This window comes from Taeniopygia guttata, chromosome Z (genome assembly GCF_048771995.1).
Source record: "Taeniopygia guttata chromosome Z, bTaeGut7.mat, whole genome shotgun sequence".
Taxonomy (NCBI): Eukaryota; Metazoa; Chordata; class Aves; order Passeriformes; family Estrildidae; genus Taeniopygia; species Taeniopygia guttata.
Genome location: NC_133063.1, coordinates 22,980,445 through 22,991,603, shown reverse-complemented (window position 1 = coordinate 22,991,603; position 11,159 = coordinate 22,980,445). Strand labels below are relative to the sequence as shown.

General features: G+C 42.9%; 1 protein-coding gene across 1 annotated transcript; it reads left to right on the top strand.

Annotated features, from left to right (window-relative positions):
* Positions 1-329: 329 nt before the first annotated feature.
* LOC140681993 (uncharacterized) lies at positions 330-9,492 on the top strand. The gene is given in 4 exon segments (XM_072922822.1): positions 330-363; positions 7,890-8,261; positions 8,264-8,398; positions 8,756-9,492. Coding segments are annotated over 4 exon segments (1,263 nt in total). The 3' UTR covers positions 9,478-9,492.
* Positions 9,493-11,159: the final 1,667 nt, after the last annotated feature.

Below are 11,159 nucleotides of genomic sequence, written 5' to 3'. Positions count from 1 at the left end.
ATCATGCCATCAGATCCCGGCTCCATGGATGTGAAGATCTTGCCATCAGATCCTGACTCCATGGATGTGAAGACCTTGCCATCAGATCCCGGCTCCATGGATGTGAAGATCTTGCCATCAGATCCTGGCCATGGATGTGAAGACCTTGCCGTCAGATCCCGGCTCCATGGATGTGAAGATCTCGCCATCAGATCCCGGCTCCATGGATGTGAAGATCTCGCCATCAGATCCTGGCCATGGATGTGAAGACCTTGCTGTCATATCCTCTTCCCCCTGCACGGCTGAGACCAGAGACCCCTGCAGCCCGTACAAATAACCAAAGACCAACCATGAGGCCAATCCTGACTCAGCAGCTCGAGTCAGGTGGGCCTTAGGCGTGATGTTAAGCCTTTCAGTGCTTCAATCCTACCTCGAGTGAGAGAAAAGAACAAGATGCAAGCATGTAAAGGAAGAGCAGGAAGACATCAAGGTCAGCGAGGAAGGAGTTAAGTCCCAGATGGGAGAGGTGAGGAGATGCCTTGTTTTTGGAGCTGAAATCCTCTTGTAAGCTATGGAAAAAAGACTCTTTTTTCCTTATAACGCATGAAACTATGGGGAGATTAAATTGTTCAAATTGATATCAAGCAAAGGCCTCCATGCTAAGATAAGCAGATGTTGAAATAGCTGTGATCCCATGAGAAGGCTGAACAGAGAAAGAGAGAAGAGTAGTCTGGTGCTTCCCAGAGAAGAAGAAGATTTCTCTTCCCAGGGATTAAGATTATTTTAGAGATAGATAATGAGAACTTTTGCCTTTGAACAGCTGTTTTTTAAAACAATACCCCTTAAACTGATGTCCTAGTTTAGGGCAAATTTGGGAGAAAACCCTCTGGAAGGAGCCCCCAGAAAAAAAACAAACACAGCCCCTCCCCACCCACCTGGTTCGGGAAGAATTTTCTCAGAGAGAAGTGGAAAAGAACCTGTTTATTTAACAAACAAAACACTCCCCAGCTCAAAAAAAAAAAAAAAAAGAGCAACACCAGATGATAACAAAACTCTTTCACCACTCTGAAGAGATCACAAATCCAGAGAGTCTCTCGCCCGGGTCTGGGCACTGGGGATTGCTCTTCAGCACTGCAAATCACAAAGCGCACACTCTCATTGTTCCTCAGTGTTTCCCAGGTCCCAGTCTGGAGCAGGTTGGGATGATATTCAGGAAAGGGAAAGGAAAAAAAAAAAAAAAGCAGTCCAGGGAAAAAATTGGACTGCTTAGCTAAACTACCAAGCAAAAGCAAAGGCAAAAGCAAAAGCAGGAGCAAGAGCAAGCAAAGCAAAGCAAGCCAGCAAAAGCCAGCAAGCAAAGCAAAGCAAGCCAGCCAGCACTAGCCTCTTCTAGACAACAGACCATGGGGGGAGGTGAACCGACTGATAACAAAACAAAACAAACCTTCACTTTCAGAGTCAGTTCTGAAAGCACAGGACATAATATCAAACATAAACAGAACACACGATCTGGGATGCAAACACCATAACATCACCCTAGGACAGTCACAAATGCACATTTTCATTGATACATGACACGCATTGTCCACAACAATTGCTGTGTTGGTTGAGTTCATCACTTGTACTGGATCCATTAAAGGAGGTCTTGTCAGCCACTGAGTGAACTTAGACATTCAACATGAATTTACCTTGCTTTTCTCTCAGCACAGAGGCAAAGGAAAAATTAGATCAGGTGCTGTTGTTGTGCAGGATCCTTGCTCATTCTGGAGCTGTAATTCACAGCTCAGCTGGAGTGGTTCATTCACCACTCCTGGGCAGAAAGCAAAATGCCTGTGGGAAACAAAGTCATCTGTTCACATGAATAAGCAACAATAGCACAGAACATCAAGGGGCCACTCTGACTGTGACCATGTCTCCTAGTTGTTAGCCAGCTGGGATAGGTACTTTGCACCAGGGCTGTGGGCAGAGTTAGATAAAACCTTGCAGATGACAAGAGACCTCAAACTGAATGATACCAGGCAAAAATTGGGTATGTCTGATGAAAAGCCCACTTTGGCTTTAGTTAGCTTTGAATCAAATTCATTTCCAGGTAGCATTTGTTTGAATTATTTTAAAAACCACATTCCTTGCTTTGGAATGAACCACGAAAATATTTTGTGTTGAGTTTAATCAGCGGGAGTTGCTTGGTTTTTTCTTTTTGGTAAAGAATGGGTTCTGCTTTGAATTTTCTTCTCCCAGTTCTCTCCTAAGTGATTTATGCCTTAAGCTCTTATTAAGTCTGTAGGTGAGAAATACCTAAAGTTCTTGAGAGATGAAACCAAAGAAAATAGCAACCCTCCTCCTGTCAGCAGGATGGGTTATCAGTTACACAACACAGATGCACAGAGCAGGTTTATCACAAGAGTGCTTTGATCTCCAGTAATCAGCTGGATACCTTCAGAACATCTTTGGAAATTAGAGTGAGTAAAAACTGCTTGTGGGTTCCATGCCATTCAAAAAGCGAGGCCTTTTGGCCTCTAGGCAGAGGACACCAGGAAAATGGCACAGGCAAAACCACATTTTGTTCCCAGTCACTGAAAGCCCTGGAGATACCAGGGTAGTCACATACTGGCAGGTGGGCAAATCTCTCCTCTGGCTTCCCTGCAGTGGGGTTTGGGTGTCAGGATTTGAGTGTCACTGTGTATTTATTCTACCAGTGCCTGCACATACAACTGGTTCCCGTATCTTCAGCTGTGAATGCTTCAGTGCAGTGGACTTGCTCTTCTCTCTTTTATATCTTTCTACTGTACAAATCCAGGACAATGTTCTGTTCTTTTCATTCATACTCATTCTTGCAAAGAAAATCTCACAGCAAGAAATTGGTCAAGCAATGGAAAAAAGAAAGGGGGAAAGCAAGAAAACAAGCAAGAGAAAGAAAGTGAGAAAGCGACAGAGAGAGAGAGAAAGAAAGAGAGAATAGAGAGAAAGAAAGAGAAAAAGAGAGAGAGAAAGAGAGAAGGAAGGAAGGATTCCAGGAAGGGAGGGAGGGAGAAAGGGAGAAAGGGAGAAAGGGAGAAAGGAAGAAAGAAATGGAGAAAGAAAGAGAAAGAGAAAAAAGGAAGATAAAGAAAGAAAGAAAGAGAGAAGGAGAGAAAGAGAAAGAAAGAAAGAAAGAAAGAAAGAAAGAAAGAAAGAAAGAAAGAAAGAAAGAAAGAAAGAAAGAAAGAAAGAAAGAAAGAAAGAGAGAAAGAAAGAGAGAAAGAAAGAAAGAAAGAAAGAAAGAAAGAAAGAAAGAAAGAAAGAAAGAAAGAAAGAAAGAAAGAAAGAAAGAAAGAAAGAAAGAAAGAAAGAAAGAAAGAAAGAAAGAAAGAAAGAAAGAAAGAAAGAAAGAAAGAAAGAAAGAAAGAAAGAAAGAAAGGAAAGAAAGAAAGGAAAGAAAGAAAGAAAGAAAGAAAGAAAGAAAGAAAGAAAGAAAGAAAGAAAGAAAGAAAGAAAGAAAGAAAGAAAGAAAGAAAGAAAGAAAGAAAGAAAGAAAGAAAGAAAGAAAGAAAGAAAGAAAGAAAGAAAGAAAGAAAGAAAGAAAGAAAGAAAAGAAAGAAAAAGAGGAAAGGGCTTGAACTTGCCAGTGTGAGAGTTTCAGATAGACCAGCTGAGCACAAACCCCTTTGTGCAAGAAGCAGGTTAATAAATTCTTTGTGTCCCTCTGGAACAATTTCCTAAAGTGCTCAACTCACCTTCACAACAAAGGTGCTGCTTTGCTGAGCCTGCAGGGAGCTGTTCTGAGTTACTCAGGAACTTGCACAGTGCCCACCCTGTCAATGGGGCATCCCAGGAAATGGCTCCTGCTGCTGCCTTCCAATCTTCCAGAAGCAGATTGAGTCTTGTTTCTCTTTTCTGTGCTCTATGTTTTAGTAGAAATTAGAGAAATTAATTAATCTGACTTCTAAATTAGAAATTTAGAAGTCAGAGATGTGCACATCACCCTCAGAACAGAGAACAGGAGGCTACCATGAATTCTTAATTCCTGTTGGATTTTGTTCTGCAGTTCAGGCTACAAATGCAGTCTTCAAACACCCAAAAGCCTTTCCCCTCTCTCTTCTCTAAGGGGAGTGGAGCTGAGTTGCTCCATCTCAGACTACAGAATTTCAAAGCATGGTATTAGGTCACTGAAATGTGGCCTTAAGAACTTGGTTTCTTTCACTTTAAAACGAATTTAGTGACTATTTTTGAAACAAACAGTATGGATTTGCTTGGGTGTTGGTTCATTACCAATAGTTTGGAGACTTCAATGCAGCAGCTGCTGCTTGCACAAGAGGAGTCTTTCTTGATGGGCATCAGCAGGACCCAAGGCTTTATTGTCCAAGACAGTTCAGGGGGAGTTGAATTATTAAAGAAATATGGATATTGATCTAGTACCAATATCCAACTGTGACAGACAAAAACGCTCTAACAGTTTAAAGTTGGAAAGCATATGTTTATTCGATGCCGGGCAGCGTGTGGGATAGCTCCCAAATACACACCGCGGCTTCCAAGTGATTACAGAGTCTTTTTATCCATACAATTATTGGATACCCAAAATACAAATACATATTCATAATTTTGGTACATCCCATTCCTCACTTTGCATGCTAATAATTTCAAAAGCTATTAAGATTTTGTTCCTTGAAACAGGTCAGTGGTCCCTTTCATGGGGAGGGGTCCCAAAATGAGGAAGTAAATGAAGTCTTCCTCGTTCTGTGCAATGCAAATATGACAAATGAACTCTTGGTAGAACTGCCATTGTCTTCAGTTGGTTTCAGAACAGAGGAAGCCCACAATTGTCTTATGTTCCTAAAAGCTATTTGTCAGATTCTATATTCTTCATTATAAACCCAGCTAACTAAACATTGTGTTGACAAGTTAACAATTATTAGTTAACTACTAACTCTTAACTTCACCAAGGCCTACTCAATTATTTTAATTAACTCTAGTAAAGCTTATCTCTAACTAAAATCTTAGCTCTTCTAAAATCTCTAAATTCCTTAAAGTTTATGTTTCAGAGTTATTAACTCAAATACAAACTACATTTGTTTCCAAAGCATGTCCAACATAAGCATGGTGCAGGCAGAACACAGGGCATAAACTGAGAGGTCTCTACTAGGTTAGAAACCCATGAGGATTTTCTAACTTCAGTAGGCATCAATGTCTTACTGAGAAGACACTGCATTTGAAGAGACAAAAGCCTTCCTTCCTGTGCTGAGGAGCTGTGAGTCACCAGATGGGGTATTTCAGCAGCAATTTGTCTGGATACCGGCTGATTTTTTTTTTTTTTTAATGAAGCTATTTACAAGCAAACTTTCTACAAAATAAAGAACCTTTCTATAAAGACTATTATTAGTCTCTTCTTTCTGTGTCCTACTCTTTGTTTTCCTGATTGGCAGATCCACCTTTCCTTACCATATTTGACAAAGAAAGATACTCCCATGTTCATGCATTGGCACAGATGTTAAAATTTTGATCCAATCCCACTCAAAGCAGGTCTTATTAGACCAGGTTTCTCAGGCCCTTCTCCAATCAAAATCAAGGCATTTGAACAGGGACCTGAGGTAAAATCAAGCTCTGAGTGGTGGAATTTAACCTTGGCTTACTTTTGTATAGAGAGGATGCATATTTCACACAATAAAAAAGGTATTTTTTTCAGCTGTGAGAGACAGTTGTAGTTACAAAGGCATTGGCAGTTTCTCTCCTGAAGTCAGAGTTTCATTTTCTGTATTTTCACACCAGATTTACAGACATCGTATCCAAATTCAGCAGGTGGTAGGGCCCAACATGTGGCTCTGAATAATCTTCAGTAAAACATAAACCTGCCAAAAATGCACAGAGAATTAGATAATCTATGGCCTGTGCTTCTTCACTGCATGTCTGCATTCTGGAGTAACTTCATTTCCACTGATTATCTGTCCTGACAGCTTTGGGAGAATCCACCCCATCAGCCAGTTTATCCATGTAACTACAGGCTGAGGAACAACATCAGTGTCCCTTTCCATGACTTTGTTCCTCATGGCAAGCTTGGAATGCCATGTTGGTGGCTAGGAAGCAAGGAACAACAGTGATTGTTAAATGCTGATGAAGAGTTATATTTTACTGTTCTGTTTGTAAGCCTCTGTGCAGCTGTGCCTATTTTCTCTTCGAATTTCTGCCTTGGTGTCCAGTGTTCCTGGACAGAAACCACACCCACAAATAGTCCTTTCAGCAAGCTTGTCCAGCTCAGACATCTGCTGTGGTTTGTATTTTGCAAATTCCATGCAAATATTATCATGCAACACCTAATTGTGATTTTTTGGGGGACTGCTCAGTTGCACAGGTAAAAAACAATTAAATCCTCCCTTTATAGAAGCCAAGTGTTTACCTTTTTTCGTTTTTAAAAACAAAATGTTAGGTTAGTTGTTTGGTCAAATGTAATAAGTGCACTGCATTCCCCTCATGATGCAAGTTTATTCCTTTTATTATTTAAGGACACACAAAACCACTATAAGATCTTTTTCAGAGGCACAAGTACCCTCAATATATGATTACGTGTGATGGAAGTATGTAGTCTTTTCCAGAGTAATTTTAATATCACAGTTATTTCTGCACAGTATGGTCAGTGTGATGGGTAGGCATACTAACACCACACAGTGACATTATCTACTAGGATTCTTCCTTCAATTTTCTGACCTGAAAAGGTTCCCATTCCTAAATTAAGTGAAAAAGGTAGGCATCATATCCATTCACCTTTTTATCTCTGTGGCCTCAAAATATTTGTAAGGACCTGTAATCCTGTGCTTGGAGTGCTGGATCGAAGGGCTAGAAGGCCTGGAAAGGCACACACCAGCAATTATCCATCTGGAAATACATTTATGTACTTCTGAAGAGTCAAGAATGCAAGGTGGGCTGCAGGGGATTATTTAAAGTGTATCTAAATGGCTGACACTGCTTTTTTTCAAGACTACCACAGATTTTCTCTAATAACCTGTGAGACCATATCACAGATGAGACTGAGAAGAAAACACTTCTAAGAACTTCCCTCCTATGTCAGTTTCTAGCCAAACCAGGAAGAACAGGACTCGAACTCTGACTTTGAAGAAGATCACCATTATGGCACCTTCTTGGTCTCAAGAGAGTCTTAGATAAGACATTTAATGAAAAATATTTTTAATCAATATTAGATGCTTCTGTGTTGGTGGAGAAACTTTAATACACTATGGTGTTTGTCTTTCTGCTAGGATGGGAAAAATGGAATGTAAAGCAAACACTGTAAAGCGCTGCAATAAACAAATACCTGCTCTGTAGACACCAGTCTATGTGCTTTTACTTCCAGCCTATCTTTCAGTCATCACAACAAAGAAGTTTGCATGTCATTGCAATGTGGGTGGGTATGTGGGATTTTGGGGAGAAAATTTGGCTTGCAGCTGTGCACCTCAGTGTGTCCATGTTTGGTCTGACAACATGATTTTCACATGTACACTGTGGTACAGGACATTAGAACTTGCTCCTTCATTAAACCCGACGCTGTAGCATCACATTTTGCCTTTCCATATACTATGTGGGAAATATGTTTCCATGATGGATTTTCCAGTGAGGAAAAGCAGTGTAACACTTAGGAAGTCATTGAAATGGCACCAGCCTAGCAGAGCTCAAGACGCATTTGGACGATACCCTCGGGCAAAAGTCACACGTGGTGTGACTTTTGGGAATGGTGCTGTGCAGGGCCGGGAGTGGGACTCGATGGTCCTGACAGGTCCCTTAAAATTCAGCATATTCTGTGTCCTGCCAGTTTGCAACACCTGGACAACACTTACAGCTTGATGCCTGCTTGAGTATATCTCCCTTCCTGTCGCTTAGGCCTGAAAGCACACAAAGACCAAACATCAAAAGGGGGCGGGCTTGATGGGATAGACTACATTTCCCAGGAGGCTTTGCGGGGCGCGGCAGCAATACGTCACCGGCGGTGGCCGCGGCGGGCGCCCGGCGCGCCCCCAGCGTGGTGGCGGTGCGGGCGCTGCGGGTGGCGGCGCGGCGGAGGCCGGAGCTCGGCCCCGCGGGGCTCACGGCGTTCTGGGGCGGCCACCCCAGGGTGGGGGTGGCTTCTGGCCTTCTCCTCATGCTGGGCCTTCACCGGGCCGTGGCCCTCTGGAGGTCATTTAGCCTGGCACCCCCTGAGCAAATCCCTCAGGGTTTGTCCAGGCGGCTTTGGAGTGTTCTTAGGGAAGGAGGCTCCTCAGGTTCTCTGGGCAGCCAGCGCCCACCGAGGTGCACTGCTGGCGGGGCCGCAGCGGTGAAGGGTTGGAGCCTTTAGAGCTGTTACTGCTTTTGTTAGAAGTGGGAAGAAAGGGATTTCGCGGGAATGAAAAGCAGTTCCTCTGTAACAGTTTGCGTGAAACCACGCATGGGTGTTGGCTAGATTGGGGCATACGAGAAGGTAATTTTTTTTCCTAAAAACTAGTAATGATTTTTTTTTTTACATATGGGCACTGATTTTCTTCTGTAATAGTGGTTAATTTCTGAAGTGCTTTTTATTCATAGCAAATTAGGAAATGGAGCGGTAACAGAAAACAAGTAACTAATCTTGTTAAAATCCTGCTTTCATTCAGAGCAGTGAAATAAGGTGGGGGTGTGATTGCTCTGCAGAGGCAGCCTGTGTGGGGAGCAGCACTTGGGGAAAGCCTGTGCTCTTCTAGCTAACAGACCTGATGAGTCCATGGGATATGTGGAGTGTCTGGATGGAGTGGTTTAAAACATCACAAGTACAAAAATGCTCTGACTCTGTCTTGTGTAGCCCAGAGGCTGAACATGTGTTCTGGTGCCAGCAGGAAGGAGGAGGGAGAAGTGGAAGCAGACCGAGCAGTTCCTGAGAAGGCAGAGAGCAGCAAGCCCAGCCTGATCCACCCCCTGCCACGCTGCCGGAGCTACATCCCTCCCGAGGACCTGCAGAGCTGCCTGGAGTGCCACGTCAGGGAGGTCTTCGGGCCCTCTGTTCCCGAGGACTGGCAGCAGGCTCCCCTGCAGGAGAACAGGCTGAAGTATCGCCTGCTGGCCCGGCTGGCAGCAGAGCTGGGACATGCTGTCCCCAACTCGCAGCTGCACCGCGTGCGCTGCGCCGGGGACGTGCTGGGCTTCTACCGCACCCCCGTAAAGGACAGCACCGAGATCGATGAACTCGCAGCTGCAGAGCTGCCCCCGAACCTGAAAATCATCCGCAGCGGTGATTCCCCCCACGCAGCATTCCCGTGCCTGGCTGGTGCTGTAGGGCAGCAGCAGAGTCCTCTGGTTGGGGTGAAATCTGTGAATTTCAGTAATAAAGGTTCGCTGAGCTTTGCTCACGTTTGGCTGTTCCTGTTCTGCTCTTTTTTCCCTGCAGACCAGTTCCTGCGAGGCACTGGTGCAGCATGGGCACTGCCAGCTGCCCCCTGCCCTTTCCCTGCTGCTGGGAACCGACAGGATCCAGTGGGGATCAACAAAGGGACCAGCTCCAGTTTCTACTTTGCACCTCTGTGTTAGTTTTGGCTAGGGTAGAGTTAATTTTGTTCCTAGAGGCTGTTATGGGGCTGTATTTTTGACCTGTGCTGAGCTCAGGGCTGATAATACAAAGATGTTTTTGCTACTACTGAGCAGGGCTTGCACAAAGCCAAGGCCTTTCCTGTTACTCTTACTGCCACACTGGTAAGGGGATTGGAGATACATGGGAGTGGATAATAATAATTGTAGTATTTGGATCTCCTCCTCTTCCTGGAGATTTCACATGCTTAGAAAAAGACAGATCCCTGCAGAATAATTAATATCTACACAGTGTTGTATGGAGATCTAGTTCTAAAGTTGGGCAAAATGGTGTGATGGCATATTCCAGGTGGAGCTGGTACTCAGGAACACCCACCACTTCAGGATGCTCAGAGACCATGAGACCAGCAGAATTCTTTCCAGAATTTTCTCTTTTCTGCTTTGAAGTAACTGGTCTTAAAATTAATGTTTATGTTAAAAATAGAGCCCCCAGGATCCTGTGGATCCTAGGGTGATCAAAGGCTCCAGGCCTCTGCATCTCTTCTCTTGTGTGCCGCTTGTTTTACGTGTGTGGCACATTTACCTACAGAGTGCTCACTAAGGAGCTGACATTGCTATGTGCCAATTGCTAGTTATGTCCTTGCTGTGAACCAAAATATATGGCTAATTATATTATTGGTTTTCTTTACAGAGTTTTCTAAAAGAAGGAAAAAGTCTTCTATTTAAACTTTTAAAAAATTCTCTTTTGGAGAACTATTAATATCCAGGAACATTTTTTTTTTCATTTTTTTCACAGTCTGCACTGTGTCTCAAACTTGTGTTTAGGACACCAATAATCACATCTTGATATTTGTTCATCATCTTTTATGAGGTGACCAAATGGTGAAGAGGAGTCACATCACCAGAGACAGGCAAAAAGTACCTTTTATTTCTAGTTCTGCTGAAGACAGACCAGACCATGACTGAGCATTTTGAGAGGGGATAATAAAGAAAGTTCTGATGGCTAGACCTGCAAGTACTCAACTAGCCTTGGTACCACTGGAGACCCTGAAATATGCAATTCTATAACCACAAGAATTAAGAACAAGTCCAGCTTGCTGAGGGTGCTCTCTGTCCCAGCTTCCAGGTCATTCACCAGGACATTAAATGATGTTTTGGCCCCTGTATTGACCAACTCTTTATAAGAATTTGTGAATAGGAAAACTTTGTGCATATTTGATTTTTTTTTTAAGGATTAGAAGATGGTTTATTTTTTTTTCCCTGGAAGAACAGTGGAAAATATTTATAAATAAATAATGCTAAAAAGCAAAAGAAAAAACACTGCAAAATAGTGAAGAACAGATGAGTTCCTGAGATGCAGCCACTGGCAATACTTGCAGAACTTATGAGAATTTTCTTTAATACATTTCAGAACAGATTGAGATATTTACTATTGGACACTTTCTCTGAATTGCCTCAAGTCAATATAAGAATCCTCACATTTGTCTAATGAAATGGATTGATTCTCATTACCTTTTTCAAAAGCCTGAGGTAATTGTAGCTTTTAGGTGTCTGGGAAAAAACTGGGAAGGAGTTTACAGCTACTTAAAGAGAAACCAGAGGAAATCTATGCTTGAACATCTGGTGATTTTCCCAAACTCAACTCCCAAACCTTTTTACTGGGTAAGCAAAACAGAACAGTCAAC